This window comes from Leishmania donovani, chromosome 15, assembly GCF_000227135.1.
Source record: "Leishmania donovani BPK282A1 complete genome, chromosome 15".
In the NCBI taxonomy this organism is placed as follows: domain Eukaryota; phylum Euglenozoa; class Kinetoplastea; order Trypanosomatida; family Trypanosomatidae; genus Leishmania; species Leishmania donovani.
The window spans coordinates 417,819-440,528 of record NC_018242.1 but is presented as its reverse complement, the minus strand read 5'-3'; the positions used below and the strand labels follow the sequence as shown (position 1 = coordinate 440,528).

At 59.8% G+C, this 22,710-nt stretch overlaps 6 protein-coding genes across 6 annotated transcripts; all 6 read left to right on the top strand.

The window, feature by feature from the left end:
- Positions 1–1,140: 1,140 nt before the first annotated feature.
- Positions 1,141–2,220, top strand: LDBPK_151080 (solanesyl-diphosphate synthase, putative; the record flags this gene model as incomplete). Its single annotated transcript, XM_003859582.1, has 1 exon — positions 1,141–2,220. The coding sequence occupies one exon, from the start codon at positions 1,141–1,143 to the stop codon at positions 2,218–2,220; it is 1,080 nt and encodes a 359-aa protein (XP_003859630.1).
- Positions 2,221–5,262: 3,042 nt separating this feature from the next.
- On the top strand, positions 5,263–8,325 carry LDBPK_151070 (glutamate dehydrogenase; the record flags this gene model as incomplete). Its single annotated transcript, XM_003859581.1, has 1 exon — positions 5,263–8,325. The coding sequence occupies one exon, from the start codon at positions 5,263–5,265 to the stop codon at positions 8,323–8,325; it is 3,063 nt and encodes a 1,020-aa protein (XP_003859629.1).
- Positions 8,326–11,993: 3,668 nt separating this feature from the next.
- LDBPK_151050 (succinate dehydrogenase, putative) lies at positions 11,994–12,587 on the top strand (the record flags this gene model as incomplete). Its single annotated transcript, XM_003859580.1, has 1 exon — positions 11,994–12,587. The coding sequence occupies one exon, from the start codon at positions 11,994–11,996 to the stop codon at positions 12,585–12,587; it is 594 nt and encodes a 197-aa protein (XP_003859628.1).
- A 1,017-nt stretch (positions 12,588–13,604) lies between these two features.
- On the top strand, positions 13,605–13,832 carry LDBPK_151040 (hypothetical protein, conserved; the record flags this gene model as incomplete). The annotated part of the gene is made up of 1 exon (XM_003859579.1): positions 13,605–13,832. One exon carries the CDS (start codon positions 13,605–13,607, stop codon positions 13,830–13,832), a length of 228 nt encoding a protein of 75 aa, XP_003859627.1.
- A 3,078-nt stretch (positions 13,833–16,910) lies between these two features.
- On the top strand, positions 16,911–18,113 carry LDBPK_151030 (NAD/FAD dependent dehydrogenase, putative; the record flags this gene model as incomplete). The annotated part of the gene is made up of 1 exon (XM_003859578.1): positions 16,911–18,113. One exon carries the CDS (start codon positions 16,911–16,913, stop codon positions 18,111–18,113), a length of 1,203 nt encoding a protein of 400 aa, XP_003859626.1.
- Positions 18,114–19,002: 889 nt separating this feature from the next.
- Positions 19,003–19,941, top strand: LDBPK_151020 (hypothetical protein, conserved; the record flags this gene model as incomplete). Its single annotated transcript, XM_003859577.1, has 1 exon — positions 19,003–19,941. The coding sequence occupies one exon, from the start codon at positions 19,003–19,005 to the stop codon at positions 19,939–19,941; it is 939 nt and encodes a 312-aa protein (XP_003859625.1).
- Between the last annotated feature and the right edge of the window lie 2,769 nt (positions 19,942–22,710).

Genomic DNA, 22,710 nt, shown 5'->3' with positions numbered 1-22,710 from the left:
GTGCGTGTGTGTGTGTGTGTGTGTGCGTGTGCGTGTGTGTGTGTGTGTGTGTGCGTGTGCGTGTGTGTGCGTGTGTGCGTGTGTGCGTGTGTGCGTGTGTGTGCTGAGCGCGCTCTGAGCGTGGACAGCTCGACCTTTGAAAAAAGGCGCAACTGCGGGAGCGGAGGAGAGAGCGAGTCGCCGTCTGTGGATACGGTGATGGCGCTCTCCGCAGCCCACGGCGTACCCTCCGCCTCCCCTCCTCCCTCTTCTTCCCTCCACGGCCACCACTGCGTAGCCGACGCCATGCCCCTTTTCCTTCTCACTTGACTCTGCCCACCTCTCCCTTCCTGCCACCTGTGCGGTCCTTTCCGGCCTTTCTTCGCTCATCTCCATACGTCTTCCCGTGACGGCGTCCATACATGCATACGTGTACATCACTCCTTAGCTTTCTGTTGTCGTTGTTGCCTTGTTTTTTCAAATGGTTGTTTGCGTTGGGTGCACGTAATCGGCGATTTACTTCATCGTGTGGACCTTCCGTGTCTGTGTGTCTGTGCGCGCGTCGACTTATCATCATCTATACGGCGCCTCTTGCTGTGTGGTCAGTGTCTCTCGTCCCACACACACACACACACACCTTCTCTCTCTATACATGCATACGCACCAACAACAGTAGTCACAGGCCGGATAAAAAAGGAAAGCGGCTAGCAATCACGCAGCACCTCTGCTCACAGACACACACACATACACACATCCGCCCCCTCCCCTCCACCCCCTTTCCTTCCACCTTCTTCACAGTGTCACACTCACTCCAGCCTAACACCTATACGTATATACATATATATTAAGACAGTAAGCGTCATCAGGAGAAGCCCAACAGTCGTCAAGGCAGCGTCCATCTTCTGTCTGTCTTACTGTTCCTTACCTACTGGTATTTTTTCTTAGATGGTAGCGTCACGAGCATCACTGTCGCCCTCCCTCCCTCCTTCCGCGTACACGTGTGTGTATGTGTGTGTTTGCGTCCGCTGTTGAGTTGGCTATAACTGCTGTTTCTTTTTCTGTCGCATAATCTTCACAGCCGAGTGGTGCTCAACACATAGGCACACGCACGCGCACCGAGGCTCGGACCTCCAAGCAAAGAAAGAAGAGGGAGACACGCGAATGCTGCAGCGTTCTCTGGCTCGGCTGTGCGCCGCTGCGCAGAGGCAGGGCAGCAAGGCGCTCGCGGCGGAGGGTCGCTCATTCGCCTTAGTGAACCGCGAGGTCACCGCCATCCAGGAGCACATTCAGTCGCTTGTGACCAACACGAACAACGAGGTGCTGGACCATGCCGGCAAGTATGTGCTGGCTGCCGGCGGTAAACTGATGCGTCCGGCGCTGGTGGTGCTCATGGCGCATGCGATGCTGCCGCTCGACGTGAGTGCACGTCTCCTCGAGGAGCCGATCGGGTCGCTGGACGAGGTGACGCCGGGCACGATCCTGCCCTTCTTACGGCTGGCAGAGGTGACGGAGCTGATCCATACAGCGTCGTTGGTGCACGACGACGTCATCGACAGCACCGGCACGCGTCGCGGACGCCCCGCACTGCACAAGGTCTACGACGCGAAGCGTGCGGTGCTCGCCGGTGACTACATGCTGGCCCGCGCGTCCTTCTACATTGCGACGCTGCAGGTGCCACGCATCGTCATTCTCATGACGACAGCGCTGGAGGAGCTGACAGCTGGTGAGCTTATTCAGATGGACGGCTGCTTCGACATCCCGCGCTACGAGCAGAAGAGTTTCTGCAAGACGGCGTCGCTCATCGCCAACTCGCTCGCTTCCACGGCGGTGCTGGCGGACCCGGGCAATGAGGCACTGGAGCAAACGGCCTTCGACTTTGGCAAGCACCTTGGCATCGCCTTCCAGATCCTCGACGACTGCCTTGACATCACCGGCGACGAGAAGATGCTGGGGAAGCCGAAGCTGGTGGACATGAAGGAGGGCATCGCGACGATACCGGTGCTTCTCGTGGCGCGGCGCAACGCGAAGGTGGGTGAGATGGTGTGCCGCCGCTTCGCTGAGCCGGGCGACGCGGAGTTCTGCCTGGAGGCAGTGGAAAAGGAAGGTGCGGTGGCCGAGGCCATGCACCGCGCGGACGAGCACTGCCGGCTTGGGTTGGAGTCGCTGCACAAGTTGCACCACTCGCCCGCGCGCGACGCACTCGAGAGCGCGCTGTCGATGGTGATGAACCGCAAGTCATGAGCCGCGCCCGTGCGTGTACGTGTGCGCGTGTTTGTGCGTGTGTGACCTGCCTCGAGGTGTCTTTCTGCATTACTGCGCTGCGGGCGCGTTGGCGCCTTCGCTGTTGTCGATGCCGTTCGCCATCTCGAGGCCGCTCGCAAATGAGGAGAGAAACACCTCTTCGTCTCCCTCTATCCAGCGAGGATGGTGCAGAGAGGAAGGCAGCGACGGGCAGGCGGACATGGACGCGCGAAGCAGAAAATAGAACGGCGGCAGCTGCTGCACGACTGCCACATTTGGACGTCTCCCTCTCTCGCGGGCTGCCAACGCCACTGAGCAGCCGTAGAGAGGGATTGATGCAGCAGACGCCTGCTGCCGGGATAGGGCAGGGGGGACAGCAGCAATCAGCCCCCCTTTGGTCAGCTTCACGGCCTTGGCATGCCGTTGCATGCGGCTTTATGCAGGGCGCTCACCCTTCTTCAATGCGCTCCCTTTTATTGTCGCCGCGTCCTCCCGACGCCATCCTCCATCCCCCCACAGCGCTGTTACGCACAGCCAGGCAAACAGGCGCACTGCCGACGCAGGCGGCAGCAGCTGCTGTTAAGTTGGTACACTTACTGTGGATTATGTCGTGTCTAAAAGCAAAAAGCGTGTAACCGAGGCGCCACGAGCACAAGAGGAGAGAACGAGACAGAGACACAAAGGCGGCGGTGGTGCTGCTGGCCAATCCCTCCCTCTCCCCCCCCCCCACTCACCGCTTTTCCTCGTTTACACCGACGTACGGTTGTGTGTGTGTGTGTGTGCACCGATGCATGCCACCTATTGCTCTTCCCTTCTCTCTCCATCCACCACATCGAGACGGATGCGCATGCGCCTCCATCAAGCTCTCCATCACGTCCCTCCACGCCCCCTCTTCTCCCCTCTCCACGCATCTGTGCCACCACCACCACTCCTCCCCCTTCACCCATGTGGGCTGGTGTAGCAGCTCCGCTTTTATGTCTTTCTGTTCGCCTTTCCCTCTCCATCCCCGTTTCTCTCTCTCTCCTTTTTGTTCTTCGTTAGCTCTACCCGTTCCGTCCTCTCTCGCGTTGCGGCTCGTGTTGTTCGAATCGGCGTCGTCGTGAGTGTCTCCCATCTCACCCGCTCCAGCATCGCTCGTGGAGCTCCGCGCGTTCTTGTGTTATCGTTGTTTGTTTTCCGCGTGGCCCTTGTGCGATCGCTTCCTCGCGAATAGCCGCCGCGCCCTTCCTCCACTCGCGTGGTCAAACCTTGCGTGAGTACCGAAAACGATACACGTATATAAAGACGTAACAAGCGAAAGCAGCCTACTTACTCCGTCGCCCCTCCCCCTCAGCCAGCCAGCCAGCCACAAACACTCTTACACACAGACACACACAGAGAGAGCGCGAGACGTACGTAACGTAACCTACGCCCACCCTCGACTGTGATACGTTGAAGGCGAGAACACTCGCACGCAATATAAGGCAGATACGGCAACTGAGCCCCCCCCCTCCCCCTCCCCTCGTCCCACACACGCACACACAAACCGACGTACAGGGTTCCAGTCAAGGCCGGCTACACACGGAGAACGAAGACGGACGGAGAGGTTCAACGCCAAGGAAACAAAACACACACAAGCAAAAAAAGAGAACGTATTTATTATAGGTGGTTCCTTTATTGTGTTGTGTTTTGTTGTGTTTTGTCTATCCTCCTCCTTCGCCTGTGTGCTGCTTTAAAAAAGGACCACCACACGCAGACCACCATCACCACCACCATAAACGGGTCAGGGAAAACAACACACAAAAACGAAATATAAAAATATCCAAAAAAAAGGAAAAACGTTTTTTTTCTCTTGTGTTGTTTTTAGATTTTGTTTGTGTGTGTGTGTGTTGTTTGCGCCCAGCTGCGGTCGGGACGTCACTTTCATTTTTTTATTATTTTTTGATTTGTTGTTGGGGGTTGTTTATATCACGCGCACGCACAAGGAGACATCCTTTCACCATCCCTCTCTCCCTATATATATATATATACGTACGTATATGTAAACGTGACGACGCCGAGAAGGTAACGCAGCTGCACGTTAAAGAAAAAACACACAAACACTCCACACGTTGCGACACATATGTGCATGCCCTACTAAGACAAAAACAAGACCACCTCCCCACCCAGACACCCACCCCCACCCATCGGAGAGGCAGTCTTGTGGCATTAGCGGTGTGTTTTCTTCTGAGCATCATCCTTCGCTTCCTCTCAATCTCGCAGCATCCCTCTCCTTGTAAAGGGCCTACGGAACGAGTGCGTTACTTACGGGAAAACGAAAGGAAAAGGAGTCGAAGCAGTCGCCTGCCCAGGAATCATCGCTCTCTGTCGCACTGTGTCTGCTTGTTCTCATTGTCTGCCCATCCACCCTCCCCTTTCTTTTCGTGTGCTTGTCCCGCATCTGTCTGTCCGTCTTCAGCCTGGTCTTGTTGTCGTCTTTCTTGTCACGCTTGTTTTCGAATCCCTCACCCTCCGAGACGCCAAGAAACGCATCAGAGTTCCTACACACGCACACACACGCACAGCCCAAACCGACTCATCGCGTGCCTTATTTTGTTCTGTTGACATAATTCTTGTTCCACCGTCTACTTGCCTTTCGTTTTCTGTTCCCTCGCTCGCAACCCTTCTCTGAGTCTGTCACTTCTTATTACCGTTCTCTCTTTTTTTTTGCGCTTTCTGTTTTTTGTTCTCTGTTGCTGCTCGAGTCTTCTTGTCGGCGTGCTCGTGTCACTCTCTGTCTCCCTCTCTCCCTGCCCGTCTGCGTCTGCCCGCGAGTGTGTGTTTTCTTGCCGGACTGCACTTTCCCTAACACACAAAACGACTTCTTGGTAGTCTTGCCCCCCCCCCTCCCCCACCCTCACCCCCTCCCACTCTCTCTCGCACCCGCACGCGCACACTCGTGCTGTCACGTGCCTCCCCCCCCCTCCCCTCAGGCTCCTTGCTCTCTCGTGCACGTTATTTTCGTAAGCGTCATCCGACCTCTCAGAACAACACAAAGTTCGACATCAACCGAAAGAAAAAAAGATGATGCGCTACACCGCCTCCCGGGCCGTGGCCCGACTCTGTGGCCGCGCCTTCCCGGCCAGCCACGCCGTCACCGCCATGACGCTGCTCGGTGTCGCCCCGCTTGCCACCCCGGGCCGCTTCGCTTCCTCGGGTGCCACGTCGCCGCTGGTGGACCGGGACGCCATCATCAAGGCTGTTACGACGCAGGCTGTCTTCGACAAGAACATTGTCGAGTCCCTCGCAAATACCTTTGTGAGCGGCCTCGAGAAATCGAGCTACCCGCGCAACTTCTCTCAGGCGGAGATGATCGACCACGTGCAGGGCCTCTTGACCGCAGAGGCTCGCTTCCGCATGGGCGACTCCTTCGAGTACGTCCACGAGAACCACCGCACCGCCTTCTACATTTGCCACAACGAGCCTCAGAAGAAGCTGCGCATGCTGCGCAAGATGGCGCGGTTCGTGTCCCTCAACCAGGATCCTCATCTCGGCAGTAACACGCACCACTACATCAGCGAGGACCGCAAGTTCGCCATCTACAACGCCTCCATCGAGCCCTTCGTCGAGAGCGGCAGCGAGGAGGAGCATGTCAACCCCAAAAGCCCGGCACTGCCGACGCAGACGGCCGCCAGGCAACTGACGGAGGAGCAGAAGAACATTATCCGTGGCCTACTACGCCGCCAGCTCAGCTCTGTATTCCCGGTCTTCCACGTCGAGGAGGTGGAAAAGGGGCATGTGTCCTTCACGATGGCCACCATGGTCGAGCGCACGAATTACGTCGCCTCGCTGCTGTCCATCTTCCAAGAGATCGAGGGGGCTGAGATCATGATGAGCGTGTCCTACAGCTTCTCGAACGGGGTGCAGGTGTACGGCTTTGAGATCCGCGGCGCGACGGCTGAGCAAATAGAGGAGCGGGCCTCGCTGGTCGGGCTGCTGCCGAACCGCCCCTTCAACGCCATCACGCGTCTGCACGAGGCCGGCGCGCTGTCATGCGAGGAGACGGTGTTCATCGACGCAGCCGTCATCTTCGCCATGTACTTCACTCCGAGCCCGACGACAGACGACTACCGTCACCTCAAGGCGATCCTGGCGAAGGAGCCGAATGGCGTGAACCGACTGAACAACCTGCGAAGCTCACTGACGCAGGAGGTCATGTCCGAGCGCTACACCGGCTCCGTCATCGCCCTCTACCCGGAGTTTGTAAAGCTCATCTACGAAGACTTCCGTCTTGGCTCCACGCCCGAGCGCCGCGCTGCCATTGCCGATAAAATTACGCACCGCTTGCGCGAGGACGACCGCCCGGAGTACGACCGCACGCTGTTCATGAGCTTCCTCAAGTTCAACGAGGTGATCATCAAGCATAACTTCTGCAAGACAGAGAAGGCCGCGCTCGCCTTCCGGCTGAACCCGGTGTTTCTCAAGGAGCTCGAGTTCCCCCGTGTGCCGCACGGCGTCTTCCTCTTCGCTGGTGGGCAGTGGCGCGGCTTCCACATTCGCTTCACCGACATCGCGCGTGGTGGTGTGCGCATGATCATCTGCAAGGAGCGTGACTACCGCAGGAACAAGCGCTCCGTCTTCCAGGAGAACTACAACCTCGCCCACACGCAGCTGCTGAAAAACAAAGACATCCCGGAGGGCGGCAGCAAGGGCACGATTCTCGTCTCCAGCCGCTACCTAAACAAGTTCGACGAGGTGCGCTGCCAGCACATCTTCCTCCAGTACGTCGACGCTCTGCTCGATGTAATCATCCCTGGCGAAAAGGGCGTCGTGGACGGGCTCAAGTCAGAGGAGATCATCTTCCTCGGCCCGGATGAGAACACCGCCGGCACCTTCCCGGCCGCTGGCGCGCTCTACAGCAAGGGGCGTGGCTACAAGTCGTGGAAGTCCTTCACGACTGGCAAGGATCCCGAGCTTGGCGGCATCCCGCACGACGTGTACGGCATGACGACGCACAGCGTGCGAGCCTACGTGACGTCCATCTACGAGAAGCTCGGCCTCAACGAGTCGGAGATGCGCAAGTTCCAGACCGGTGGCCCGGACGGCGACCTCGGCTCGAACGAGTTGCTGCGCAGCAAGGAGAAGATGGTTGGCATGGTGGACATCTCGGCCTCGCTACACGACCCGAAGGGCATCGACCGTGAAGAGCTCGCCCGCCTGGCCCACCACCGTCTGCCGCTGCGCGAGTTCAACCGCAGTAAGCTGTCGCCGGAGGGTTTCCTGGTGCTGACGGAGGACCGCAATGTGAAGCTGCCCGACGGCTCCCTCGTCGAGGACGGCTCTCGCCTGCGTAATGCGTTCCACTTCCTCAAGTACTCTGACGCAGATGTCTTCGTTCCTTGTGGCGGCCGCCCGCGGAGCGTGACGCTCGAAAACGTTGGCAGGTTTCTCAAGATTCCCAACGCGGACGGTGAGTCCATGATGGAAGGCAAGTACGCGAACTTGTCGCCGGAGCAGCTGAAGTTCAAGATCATTGTGGAAGGTGCCAACCTGTTCATCTCGCAGGACGCCCGTCTGGCGCTCGAGAAGTGCGGCGTGACGCTCATCAAGGATGCGTCGGCGAACAAGGGTGGCGTGACATCCTCCTCGCTAGAGGTGTTTGCAGGCCTCTGCCTCTCCGACGAGGAGCACACCAAGTACATGTCCGCCAAGAGCGCCACGGATGCGCCGGAGTTTTACAAGAAGTACGTGAAGGAGATCCTCGACCGCATTGAGGAGAACGCGAAGCTCGAGTTCAATGCCATCTGGCGCGAGTGGGAGAAGGACCCGCAGCAGTCCAAGACGCTCATCGCCGACGCGCTCAGCAGAAAGAACGTGCAGATCCGCGCAAGCATGCTGAGCAGCGACATCTTCAAGAACCGCGACCTGGTCCGCTACGTGATGGATCAATATGCACTCAAGACCCTGAAGGAGGTGGTGCCGGTGGATCTGATGCTGAAGCGCGTGCCGGAGAACTACCAGCACGCCATCTGCGCCATGTGGCTTGCCTCTCGCTACGTCTACCAGACCGGGGTGGACAGCAACGAGTTCGACTTCTTCCGCTACATGACCGAGGTCTACGCCACCGCGGCGAAGAGTGCCAAGTAGAGCAACCACGTAGCATGTGGCCGGCCTCTTCGACTACAATCCTTTCCAACCACCACCCTCCGCAGAAACGCAACCCGCTGATGAGCACAGCGCACCATACACAGGGGATCCGGTGCAGCCTCTCCTCTCCTCACCCGCTTCAAAGAGTGAGGTGTTGGCGGCGTGCACCGCATCATGCCCTCCCCCTCGAAGACGACGTCGGGGTAAGACAGCACGAGGGGCAGCGCGTCAGGAACGAAGATAGTAGATAAACGTCTAGAAGAAGAGGGAGACAAGGACCAGCCGTAATGCAGTGCACGCGTCCATCATACGCCTCAGTCTGCGGAAAGGTCATGGCAGTTTTGTGGCAGCGATGGCTTGCGGAAATGCGGCACACACGCACACGCACGCACGCACATGCACACAGGAGGACACTCACTGAGCACATCGCAATGCACTCCTCCCCGCACACGACGATGGCTGCTGGCGCCCGTGTGTCGGGGCGGGACGGGGCGAGGGGAGGTGACTGTATCGGCCCTCTTTGTTGTACGTCATGTCCGTTTTGTATGAGCCACAGCAAATGGGAACCTTGCTCTACGTGCGTGTGTGCGCACGTCTGAGCAGTGGACCTCGTGGTGGTCATGAGGGCAGAAAGGATGCACTCTCCCCCCCGCCACGCACACACACATGGTGAGCACAACCTCTTTCTCTCACGCCCGCCGCCACGGCGAAGCCTTTGCGTTTGCTGTTCGTGTTTGGTTTCGTTGCCTTGTAGACCTCCGCCAGGCTAGCCTCTCGCTCGCCGCTCTCTGCCCGAACTCCCGTTTTTGCTGCCCGCCACTCACTCGCTCGCTCGCTCCCCCCCCCTCCCTCGGGGCCTCCGCTCCCTCCTCGTCTCGATGGCCTTTTTCTTTTTCTCTCTCTGTGTGCGTGTGTGTGTGCTCACCTCCGTCGACAACGGCAACGACCACCGCCACACCGAATACCGCAGCGCCCCATCCCCTTCCCTCCTCTTCCTCACCCCTTCCCCCCCCCCTTTTCCTCGATGTATTGGCTCTCTCTCTTCTACTCCCTCACCACTCTCCAGTTTCGCTTTCCTCTTAGGCAGGCGCCTCTCCTCTCCCCGTCCTCGTGTCTCTCTTGATATATCTACATCTACATATGAGTCTGCAAACGGTGGTTGCGTGTCCGTTTTTGTATGCATATGTGTGTGTGTGTGTGTTTCATGTCTTGGAAAGCCCCCTCCTCTCACTGTGCCGTTCACACCAAACGACGTGCGCGCGAGAGGTCAGAGAGGCGAAGCCGTGCGGACTTGCATGCGCTCACATGCGCCCACGCACATTCAGTCTATAAAGCATGAGAGTCCTTTGTTTTCCTCTCCGTTGATGAGCTCCTTCATCTGTTTGTGTGGGGAGGTGGGGGTCCTTCCGCTGTTGCGTGTGAAGACCGTTTCCTCTGTGCATGCGTGTGTGTTTCCGCTCTCACCCCCTCCCCCTCCAAACCGCCGATACGGCCCGGCGCCGTACCCGATACAGCGACCGCGCCATGGCTTCTCCCTCCCTCCCGCCCACCACCCTCTTTCTCTCTTCGCTTCCATCGTGCGCGCGTCGGTGTTCGCCTCCTTCTTAATGCTCGTTTGCTTGTGTGCACGTCTTTGCGTGTGCGTGGAGGGGTAAAGTAGGGGAGGCGCTGGAAAAGGCTTGACGACGTGTGTGCGTGTTGAGGAGGAAGAGGAGGAGGAGGAGGGGGGTCGATAGCCCCAAAGGTTTGTGGCTGGCACCACCGCCGCCAGCTCCTCCTTGCCTGCAGCACCGCCCGCATTCTCTCTGTCTGCCTCTCTCCCTGCATCCCTCACCCTATACTACAAAGTCGTCGCTCTTGTTGTGGAGACACATATGCACGCCCCTCCCCCTCGTATAGCGCAGTCCCACCACCATTCCAGTGCACACAACCGTCCTCCTTATAATGCTCCTCGTGTTGTGCGTGTGCGTGTGCGTGTGCGTGTGCGTGTGCGTGTGCGTGTGCGTGTGCGTGTGCGTGTGCGTGTGCGTGTGCGTGTGGGTCTGCGTCTTTTTTACTTCAGCCCTTTGACAAGGCATAACTCAGTAAGCAACGCAGCAAGCGAGAGATGAAAAAGCGCCCGCGGCATTGCTGGTCTGCAGAGGAAACCCCCGTTTGATGGGCTTTCAAGCGGGTCTTTGCCCCCCTCCCCGGCTTCCGCCGCACCTCCGGTCCCCTCGCCGGCTTCGAGCTTCCACAGAGAGGGGGGTGATGCCCACAGTCAAGGGCCTGCACGTGCACGAATTACGTTTCCTTCGCTCTCCATGTTCGCGGCACTGCCCATATGTGGTGTGAGTCGATCTTCTTATACCCATCCCCCTCCCCCTCGCCCTTCCCAATAAAAAATAAAAATAAAAACATATTTCATCTGTGCCACTGCACCTGCATCCAAACACACACACTCAACCACAGAGAGTGAGATACTGGCACGGAACCAGCTTCACCCCTTCCCTCTCCTCCCCGTCCCACAGAGCTTTCAAGCATGGCCGCCACCAAGTCCGCTGCGTCTGCCGCGAAGAGGAAGGCGGCGAAGAAGGTGTCGCGCAAGAGCCCTGAGTACACGACTCTGCGCAAGAGCTGTGCTCCCGGCGTCATCGCGATCATCCTCGCCGGCCGCTTCCGCGGTCGCCGCGCCGTGATCCTGAAGCAGCTGCCGCACAACGGCCCGCTGGTCGTGTCCGGCCCGATGAAGTACAATGGCGTCCCCATCCGCCGCATCGACTCCCGCTACGTGATCGCCACCAGCACCAAGGTCGACATCTCCAGCGTTGACACGGCGCCCATCACCCCCGAGGTGTTCCAGCGCCCCAAGGCAGAGAAGCTGACCAAGAGCGAGGGCGACTTCATGGGCGACAAGCAGAAGGCTAGGGCGGAGAAGGCTGCCAAGAAGACCTCCAAGGCGGGAAAGAAGACCCCCGTGTCAGACGCGCGCGCCCAGCTGCAGAAGAAGATCGATGCCGCCCTCATCGCCGCCATCAAGAAGGACGCTCAGGGCAAGGAGAAGGCCGGCTACCTGCGCTCCGTCTTCACGGTGAAGCCCGGTGATGCGCCGCACCGCTGGAACTGGTAAGGCACGCAGTGTGTGTCTCGTTTGCTCCGAATTCTTTTTCCTTTTTCGTTTTTCGTGTTTCGCGTGCCTCTCTTTTCGGCGCATGCCAAAAACAGCACAGCAATCCAGCAAACGAACAAAGAAAATCATCGATGGCGCACGCTACGCCAAGGTTGGGGGTGGAGCGGGGGTGGCGGCAACGCCGTGTGCAGCAGAGCAGACACCCATCGCAGAAGCCCCCGGTGTCTGCGTGCATGTGTGTTCGGTGCACGACCGGGTCGTGCTGCTTGTATGTTTGGGGAGGGAGGGGCTGCGTTGCCTTCCTCACGCCTCCCATCCCTCCATCCCTGTCGCCTTCTAGGGGTCGCCGAGGCGCGTGCAGAGACGGACTCTACAGGCCCAGGCGAGATGGCAACGGGCGCACGCACACACGCACGCAGAGGGAGGAATGTTTGGGATGAATCACACTGCACTGAAACCTCTCTTCTACCCTCATCAGCCTTCATCTTCACTCGACACACAGACGCGCCGCTGTCGCCACCGCCTCAGAAAAGGCAGCAAGCACACGTGAAACCCTAAAATGCCGTCCGCGCCTCTCCCTGGCCAACTGGCGAACTACAGCAGCCCGCTGTACATGTACCGCCACCTCATAAAGAACTCGACGGCCAAGACGCCGCAGCTGTACACGGCCAAGGACAACAGTAAAACAGCGATGCACCTCCTCACGCGGCGCGCCGCCAACGCGAACTACACTGTGAACCGGTGGTATCTGAAGGAGAAGGTCGACTCTAGCAACCGCATGCGTCTCGAGGGACTCTACGAGTGCGTGCTCTGCGCCTCTTGCACCGGCTCCTGCCCGCAGTACTGGTGGAACCGTGAGCACTTCTTGGGTCCTGCTGTGCTGCTGCAGTCATACCGCTGGCTCGTCGAGCCCCTCGACCGTGACTTTGACGAGCGCGTGCGCATGTTCGAGACGGGCAACCTGGTGAACATGTGCCACAACATCTTCAACTGCAGCATCACCTGCCCCAAGTTCCTCAACCCTGGTCTGGCGTCGAAGGAGATCAAGCGCTTATCGTCTCCGTCGGCGAAGCGCGTTGGGCCGGCGATCGAGATGGAGCCCGTTACGAGCGGGAAGGAAGCGGGAAAACGAAGTCTCGCGCAAATGCAGTGATGTCAGCGCGGATGCGGTATGGCGTGCTGTGTCGCCTTCGGGGAGGGAGGGAGGGGGGAGGCACCATCGTGTTTCAGTTCTGTTCGCCGTGAGAACGCGCACGCGTCTGCTTGTGCCCCGTTGCGCTGCGAGGGGGGAGGGGGGCACCAGCAGAGGCGGTCGATCCGCTCAAGCGCGTCTTTTAATGCGATCACTCTATTAGTAGTAGTAGCCAGTGTATTGTCCTTTTCGCCTTTTACACATCATCTCGAGATCTTCGCGTGCTGCGACTCTCACCTTTCTCTTTCCTCGGCATGTGGGGAAGTCGCCGTTATGTGGCCCGACTCGGCTGGATACCCCAGAGGGGGTGCGGTGCGGCGGGCAGGTGTGTGTGTGTGTGCGTGTGTGTGTTTGTGCTCACCAAATCTGCAGAGATGGAGACGGCCTCAGCGGAGCGGAGACGTGGCTGCAGAAGTAGATGGTTGCGCCTCCTCTATCGCGCCAATGCCTGGACCATCAATATCATCTCTGACGTCTTTGCGTGCTCTCCGCCGCCTCGCCCCTCTTGTGTGCGTTGCGAGAGAGAGAAGGGGGTGGAAGCAGAGGGGTGCGCACGGCACGTCTACAGCCCGACAAGACCGCTCTAGTAAACCCTCCATGCACACGTGCGCCTACACGAGTGAGGGAGACAGTCTACGCATGTCGATGTGGTGGAGTGTCCTTGCTGTCCATGTTGTCGTTGTCAGCTCACTAACTTTCACCCTCGACCACGACTGAATGACCCACCTCGTAACGCGAATGCGTGCATGCGCGCCGACACGCTCACGGGGGGGGGGGGCTCGGTGCCTTCCAAGATCCATCTGCGTCACCGATGCAGAAGAATCGTGGGTGCCGCGCCGCCACAGGTGTGCGTCTCCCTGACTGAAGGAAACGGTGCTGTGGCCGCGGTTGCGCCACAACGGGATCCACACCCTCTTCTTGCACACGTGTATGTTTCTCGATGATTTTATGAAGTGAAGGCACACACGGAAGAGTAGGATGCACGTGCGTGCAGCCGTGTGCGCGACTACCTCGGCTTCCTCCCGCACTCTCATCTCACGCGGCCCGCCTCACCTCCCTCGGCCTCTGCCCTCATCTCAACACGCCCTTGATCCGGCCTCCCACGACCGCCACTATCACCTGATGTGTGTATGTGTGTGTGTGTGTGTGTCCCTCTCTGTGCGGGTGGAGTACGCACCCACGAAGCAGCACAGCTGTGTCTGCTGAACAGTTCGACTACAAAGGACTGTCCACATCAACCTTCACACACAACGCACGCGCAGCGGCAGAGACGTCAGCGAAGCTGGCGAAGCCATCCGACATTCACAGAAAGCTTCGGCGTCCTGCTTTCCCGCGCAACGCCCACCTCCACTACCACTACCACCACCGCCATCCCCTCCTCTTCCCTTATCACGACGAAAGCGGAAGCCGTCTTCAGCGCATGTCACTCCAGTTCACAGTGAGTGGCCCGAACATTCGCGTGCTCCTGAGTGTTCTCACATGCGTCAGTCGTCTCGGCGATGCCGTGTACATTGTGGGGCTGAGCGACGGCATCGAGATCAGCGCTGTGTCGCCAAGCCGCAACGGGCACATCGCGGTGCGGGTGCACGAGCGCTGCTTTGACCGCTTCCTACTGGAGCTCCCGTCCCGCCGAAGCGGCGCTGATGATGGTAGCGGCCTCGCGACCTCGCATGCAGCCGCGGAGGGTAGGGCAGACGATGCCAGCGCTGATGGCCCCAAGCCCTACTTGTGTCTGCTCACCAAGACGCTCGTCGCGACAGTGCTGCGGCAGCACAACACCAACGTGCAAAGCCTTGACTTTCAGTACCGCACCGCGAAGTCCTCCGACAGCGCGGCGGCGGCGGCGGCGACGAGCGACGCGGGGAACTACAGCTCTGACGCCGACCATTGCCTTTGGAAGGGTCGCACGGACGCGGATGTGGTGCGGTGGCACTGCACTTATGGGCGCAGTCTCACAAAGACGTTTCTTCTCCGTCTCGCAGAGGGGGAACCGACCAGTGTCTACGCGGATCTGTCGCGTTACCGCTTCGAGGTGTGTGGCGACGCCCGCGCGTACGGCAGTCTTCTCGCCTCGCTTCCATCCAGCGCGAATCAGTGTGCGTTGACGCTGCCAGAGAGCGGTGGGCTGGAGCTGCGCTCGGTGCGGCAGTCGGGGTCGTCGTCATCGTCCTCGTCGGCAGCAGCAGCAGCAGCAAGCGGCCGCGAGAGCGGCTCAGCCGCGGCGCCGTCGGGCAGCATCAGGGCAGCAGACGGCAGCTCCACAGTGGTGACGGCGTTCGAGAGTACCTTCACCCTCTTTCGCTTCTTCGAGCGCGCCGCCTCACCATCGGCGACAGACGCGGACGGTGCAGCAGCGGTGACGGAGTCCGGCCCTTCGGAGGTGCCGCAAACACCGTTTCCTAATACGCCGCCGCCGCCGCCGCCGCAGCAGCAGCAGCTGAGCCCTCGACGCAATTCCGTGCTATCTGCGCCGGATCATGCATCATCGGCCACCGTAACAGCCGACTTCATTCCGCTTCCTGGCAAAACATTCGATGTGAAGCCCTTCAAGAACGCGGCGTGGCTTGCAGAGCAGCTCGGCGTCCAGCTGCACCTCCTCACGGGCGAGGAAAGTGTGCCGATCATCATCGCGAGCATCACGCCGGAGGAGGTGCAGAAAAGGCGCATCACCGCCTCGGCCGACGCCGCGAGGCACGAGAGCCTACCCGGCACGGGTGGTGCAGCAGCCCGTCCGTTCTTGGTGACGAACAGCGCGCCCTCTGTCCCTGCCTCGGCCTTCGTCTCGTTCATCCTGTACGTGGCAGCGCTGGACTCGGCGCCAAGTGGCGGCAGAGCCTCTGGCTCCGGCGGCGCGCCTGGCGGAGCCGCAGACACGAGCATCGCAACCGCCATCAGCTCCGCTGTCAACACGCCCCGCCCCAGCACGCACCACCGGGCGTTGAAGGGCGACGGTGGCGCTCTAGCGGCGGTGGCGGCGACGCCGATACCAGGCCACGGCGATGGGGAGAACGGGGAGCGCGACGGTATGCCCGTGAGCAGCGGGAACAGCACCACGAGCGGCACCCTGTCTCACGTGGAGGCCAGCTTTGTGAGCACCAGTGCGGCCACCGCAGCTGCAGGGGTGGTGGGGCGCCTGTCCCGCGAGAGTAACAGCACCGTCGACTCTGCGTACGCGACCCCGCGACGGACTGCGTCCCCGTCGGAGTTGGTGATGGTCATGACCGGTGGCGACACTCCGGGCACCTGTAGCGGTGATGCCGGCGGTGTTCACGCGGCCCGCAAAAGCGTTGACTTCCTAACGGGCGTCACGGCGTCGTCGCTGCCGGGGAACCCCACTGTAGCCATGACAGGTGCCGCGCTGCCTTCCGCGTCACTGCCGCTCTCGCACACCCCCACAGCCACTGCTCTCAGTTCCATGTACCCGCTCGACTTCGAAGCGTTTGTGCGCACCTACACCTCCGCCAACGAGGCGGACGATGAGGCGGGAGAGGAAGACGCGCAGGATGCTGAGCTGCGCGAGTTCCTTGCCAGCTGTGTCGCCTCCATGTCGCGAGGGCCGACGCAGAACTGAACCGGCGATGATGATGAGTACAGTGCGAGTGGGTGGGGAGTAAACAGGCAAATGGTGGTGGTGCCGCGGGCAGGGAGTGCGTGGCGGCGGGCAGTGTCGCTACTCCCTCTCTCCGCCCCTCCCCCCTCCCTCGTCTCTGCTCGCGTGACACTGTACGCGTGCACTTGGATGGCTCGCACGCGCATGCAGACAAGCGGACGCACAAACACGGGCCTCGTAGCGGTCGGCGAGGGGAAGTGAACCTCATCCGACCGCGTTGCTTGGCGTCGCACGGCGACACCGAAGCATTTTTTCCGCTGCTGTCTTCCTCGTGTAAAGCGGGTGTCGTGACGATCACCGGCCTACGCGCGCCGGCAACGGTGCACGCGCACAAATGATAGCACCCCGTTGGGGTTATCCACTTCACGTACTCTTAGCATGTGCCCCTCTTCGCTATTTTGGTTTCTTGTGTTGTGGCGAGCCGCACCGCGCACTGCAAGCACACATACACGGACTGCCCTGCACTAGCCACCGGCATCAGCTCCCAACCTCGCCGCGGCAAGACACACACAAAAGTCCGCGGATCACGTGTGCGCGGACGTCTTGCGCTAAAGGTTGCGCGCTTGGAGCGACTCTGGATCCTTTACTATTTCGCGCCTACAAGGTAAGCAGCCGCCGTCATCGAAGCCTCGCCTCGACCGTCGATTGCCGCCTCCCTCTTCCTCGTCACAGCCATGCCCTTATCCTCCTCCCCGGCGCCGAAGAGGTTCAGCGCCGAGGTGCGCGACGATAACCCCTACAGCCGCCTGATGGCGCTGCAGCGGATGGGGGTCGTGGACGATTACGAGAGCATTCGCGACAAGGCGGTTGCCATCATCGGCGCCGGCGGCGTCGGCTCCGTCGTGGCGGAGATGTTGACGCGCTGCGGCATTGGCAAGCTCCTTCTCTTCGACTACGATACGGTGGAGATGGCGAACATGAACCGTCTCTTCTACCGCCCCGAACAGCAGGGGATGAAGAAAGTCGAGGCCGCCAAGGAGACCCTCGAGGGCATCAACCCCGACACAGTCATCGAGCCGCACGCCTACAACATTACCTCGACAGAGCACTGGCAACGCTTCTCGGAAGCGCTCACGAAGGGCGGCGTCAGCCCCAACTCACCGATCGACCTCCTGCTGTGTTGCGTCGACAACTTCCAGGCACGCCTCACTGTGAATCTCGCGTGCCTGACGTACGAGGTGCCGTGGATGGAGAGTGGCGTCGCCGAGAACGCCGTCAGCGGACACATTCAGCTGCTGCTTCCCGGCGTCACCCCCTGCTATGAGTGCTGTCCACCGCTCGTGGTCGCTACCGGCTTGCCAGAGGCGAAGCGGGAGGGCGTCTGCGCGGCCTCGCTGCCGACCACTATGGGCATCGTTGCTGGCTTCCTGGCGCAGAACACGCTCAAGTACCTCCTCCAATTCGGCGATGTCTCCGAGTATGTCGGCTACGACGCCATGCGCGACCACTTCCCCCGTGTCGAGCTGAAGGCAAACCCGGAGTGCCGCAACGCGCTGTGCGGGGAGCGGCAGGCCGCCTACGCGGCTAAGGTTCGGAAAATGGGTGAGGCGGCGCACCCGCTCTATACCGCGCGCAAGGCGCGCGCAGACCGTGCGGAGAAGGAGCGGCAGGCAGCGCAGGCGCGGGCGAAGGCGTGCGCGGCCGAGTGGGACATCACGGTGGAAGCCGAAGGCAAGGACTCCCTCACTGTCCACAGTGGGGTGGCGAATATCGCCGCTGCGCTACTGGGCAGCAACGGGGAGGGCGAGAGCGGGCTGGAGTACGCGTACGCTGGCACTGCAGCAGACAACGCCGCGGTCGAAGATGAGGACAAGTACGTCAAGATGGCCGGTGCGTCTGTTGAGGAACTCATGGCACGCATGAAGGCCATCCAGTAGGACTTCATGGGGATAGTGAAAGGTGCCAAAAGCCAAGGCGTGGTGTGTGTGTGTGAGTGTGAGAGGGAGAGGTGCACGCGCAAGGGCTCTGTAAGCATCCTATGTCCGTGCGTGGGTGTCCGTGAACAGCTGTTCTCTACCCTCCCCCTCCCCCTCATTCGTCTACTGGATCGGCTCCGCGTGGGTGCAGTGCGTGCATGTACGTAGGTATATATACCTATATATTCATATATATATATATATGTGCGTATACAGTGTATACATATATATATATATATACACACATATGTATATGGGTGTGTGTGTGTACCTACTACACACACACATATATATATATATACGCCCATACATATACATTCATATGTACGTATAAGTGTATATGTGTACATGTATGCGTGTATAGGTCTTTTGTGTGTGTGCTGATTCTTCCTCAACTCAGCGATCAACGCGTGTCGCGCCCGTGATTGGGATGGGATAATACAACCCGTAAACGTAGAAGAGAAGAGAAGCGCACATAAGCAGTGTGGGCAGCAGAGATGAATGTGTATGTGTGTGCGTGCGCGTCTGTTTTGCTTCCCGGTGTCGCTGTTTTGGTTGGCTCCCTTCACCTCACCTGGCCCGCTCACTCCTCATTGTTTTCAGTGTTGCTTGTACCTCGCTGTGCTCGCCTCCCTTCGCCTCTCTAAGCACAAGAGCGCACCATACGCATCCACATCTCTCACCCTTTTCACCAATCGCCGTCCCTTCCCCCTCCCTCCCTGCTCGCTCACCGAGCCCCACAATCTCCTTATTACCCTCATTAAGACCACGCACACGCACCAACAAGCGGTGCCCGTCGTCATAGCCAAGATCCATTCTCGCTCTCTCTCTCGCTCCGTACGAATCATCCATGTCGGACGACGACGTACACGAGCGCCTCACCACCATCCCTGGTGCGTGCCCGACGCCACTGGAGTTGGGCATGTCGGGATGGAACATCCTCCACTCCTCGGCTGCCGTCTACCCGTACAAGCCGTCCGCCGTGCAGCAGACTGCGATGAAGAACTTTATTGAGTCGTGGGCGCACGTGTACGCGTGCAGCTGGTGTGCCTACCACATGCGGGAGTACGTGCGCGACCACCCGCCAGACGTGCGCGACAAGCTCACCGTCTCACGATACGTTTGTGAGATGCACAACGACGTGAATGTGCGGCTTGGCAAGGACGTATTCGACTGCTCCCCTAGCGTGGTGCTGCGTCGGTGGCACCCCGGGTACCCAAACAAGATGGAGGATATGCCAATGATCGAGGAGCAGCTGGCGGCGTCGGACCGGGAGAAGTCCACAGCGAAGGAGGCGAAGCATAGTCAGCAAGAGGAGGAACAACGCTTCAGCAGGTCCGGGCTGCACGCCCACGAGGCGGCCCCGAACGAAGCTGTAGCTTGGCGAACCGCAAGTGAGGCAGCATCGAAGAAAGTAGATGGCGGCTTGTGGAGCTGGCGAATCTTTCGCAAGCCAGTCTTAGGAACACATGCAGCCAAGAGCAACGCACCTCCGGGTACGAGCTCGTCATCTCCGCCTCCGACTACGCAGCACGAGCCGAGCATCTCCTCCTCAGGCGCACTGAAGGCCCCATCGACAGGTGCGGTGGCGGCAGCCGCGTCTGACGTTGGTGCTGCCCATCCCCGCCACAGCTGGTCCACCTCCACCTCGGAGGCGCACAACAGCTTTCTGACGCCCACCCCGTCACGCGGCAAGGCCGCCGATGACGACACCGACATCGATGCCGTTCTCAAGCGTCTAAAGCGGTGTCAAGTGTACTGCCCAGAGGACGAAGAACTCAAGCACTAGCGAGCCTGCACATGGGTGTTATCCTCTGTTGACGCATACACTTACACATATGTGTATGTGTATGTGTGTGTGTGTGTGTGTGTATGTGTGGGCGGCCTTCAAACTCGCCGAGCGAACCAGCGGGAAGGGAGGAGGGAGAGGCACATACGTATGGTTAATCATGATGACTCGCGGACGGTGGAGTGGATATGTGGAGAGGTGGTGAAGAGCCGCCCACACCCACACAAGCACACACGCACGTGGCGAAGGTGGTGCAGCCACAAGAGATCCGCTCTTTGCAAGTGAGCAAGCGGCAACCTCGGCGCCCTCTGCTCACACGCGATATGTGCGCGCTTTAGCTACATATTGTCGTCGCGTTGCGTCCATGAAAAACCGTGACGCACCCCTTCACCTCCCCTTCCCTCCGTGCGTGCGAGTCGCTCGTATTCTGCCCCCCCTCCCCTCTCGATGAGTTCCATCCATGCATGCATACGCAGACGTCAGCACGGGCGCACGTGCACCGGAAGCCTCTCACCCCTCCCCACCCATCTCTACCGTTGTTGGTGATGTTTTGAGTGGTTTCGCAGCCGTGTCTGCTGCGCGAGTCTCTTCGCCGCTTCATTTCTGTCAGAGAGGGCAGCCAGCGGAGGGTGTCAACGCATTACGAAGAGCATGCACGAGGCCGACGTACGCGCCAAGCCCTTCCCACCATGCCAGCAGCTTCGCCTTCATCGCTTCGATCCCCTTGTCGGTGCGGAGTGCGGCACCCACCACCTAAGGCGTCTATGTGCAGCAAGAAGGGCGTCACAGCAGCAGTGGTATTGGCGAGCCGGCGTCGGCAGCATCCCGATTAAATAGATTTGATGCCGCGCACACGCTAGCCACGGTGGAGCTACGGAAGCGGCTGGTGTCACTCTTGTAGGATGGCATACACTCCTGCCCCTGCACAGTGGAGGGCTCAGGCCCGAAGAACTTCGGCGACGAACTAGACACCGCTGACGACGCGGAACGCGTGTTGCTTGCTGTCAAGCCTTCTCACGATCAGAACGATGAGGAGCCCGGCTGCGCCGAAAAGCGGTAGCGACGCTGTCTTTATCGGCTTGCACACTCCGGGCAGTGTCGCCGTCGTGAAGTCGAGGGCGAGTGTCTTGGTGGCGGTGACGGGCCGATCTGGACTAGAGGAACGTGCGTTGGCGAACTCGGCCACGGCAGCTACAAAGGAAGCAGCGCAGGTAAATGCGGATGCGCGCAGGGATGGCAAGACGGCCGAGTCAGCAAATACGTTCTCGCTGTCGCCCCTTCAAGCGCAAATTCGCTGCCAGCTCTTCTGGAAGGCGTCCGTGCATGCCCTCCAGCGGTCTTCTATGCGATGTAGAACGTCCTTGCCTCTCCCCCAGCCGTGCTGGGCCCGGCCACCTTCCACATAGCATACCAGCTATGCATTTCGATCCTAGCCGTGCTCATGCGTGTGGAGCTGAACTTTACGCTGGCATACTGCTAGTATGCCTTTCTGGTGTCGTTGGCGAGTGGCATCGATCTTGTGGAACTGGGCAGCTGACCGTGCACTGGCGAAAGCCATCGCGACGTCCGTCATCAAGATGACACCGATTGCCCTTTGGAGCACAGGCGCTGCCTGTCGCGAGTGCCACTCCACCAGATGTGCGCCCGCTTGCCGCTCTGCGGAAGGGCACCGCTTCCTTGCTCTGCGCCGCCATCACCTCGGTCGGTGTGAGTGTGCCCATGGAGGCAGCCTTCACGAAGTTCAGCAGTCACCTCCACATCTCCGCCCACAGCGTCCATCTCGCTTTCTCCTCTTCCTCGGCAAATTTGGCCGTGAAGGGCTGCGTCAAGGTGTGCAAGATGGCGCGCGTGACGGCCAGGAATGCGGCCAGTCGTGACCCCGCCCCCGCCTTCGTCGGTCGTCTTTCTCTTCCGAGTATATTATACACATAGATGTGTGATGTGCGCACCACTTCCTCGCCACAGACGAAGGTAACGTCACCCCGCTCGGCGTACGCGTGCAGACTTGTTAGCCTCCCCCATGATCATCATCACACCGGCACGCTTTAGGCACGATTCCTTTGTCTTTTTGGCTGATGTTCTGTCTCGTGGCACGACGTGCACCTGCCATGGCACACGGGGGGAGAGGGAGAGGGAGAGAGAGAGACGGGGCACACACAAGCACGCGCACGCACATACGCACGTGTTGTGGAGACGAGAAAGACATCGCCTGTGGTTCTTTTGTCGATATTGGAGGTCACCACCCCCACCGTCTTGCGATGCCCCTTCTCTGGTTCCTCACCTCCCCGTGAGTGCTGGCCGCGTCATTCTCGGTGTCTGTCTCTGCCAGGTTAGATCTGGGCAGACTGGCACGGATCGGCAAGTACACTGTGGTGAGGGTGACATGCCTCATGGAGGCATGCCTCCCTTCTGTGCAACACCCATCCGCTCATCACTTCCCTACCACCCTCCCTCTTTATCTCTTTCCATGGCCTTGCGCACATGCACGCCACTGCACTGATACATCATCCGGTGCGCTGCCGCCGAGCAGTGACGCTGTTCTTCTGGGAAGCATCTCTCTCTCTCTCACCCCGCAGAGAAAATGGGCCCGCTCTCTAAGAAGCGCATGATCATTCGCGATGGCGTGTTCTACGCCGAGCTGTTTGAGTTTCTCAAGCGCGAGCTGGCCGAAGAGGGCTTCTCCGGTGTCTCTTACCATGTCACGACGCTCCGCACGGAGATCGTGATCAAGGCGACGAAGACCCGTGAGGTGCTCGGCGTGAACGGCCG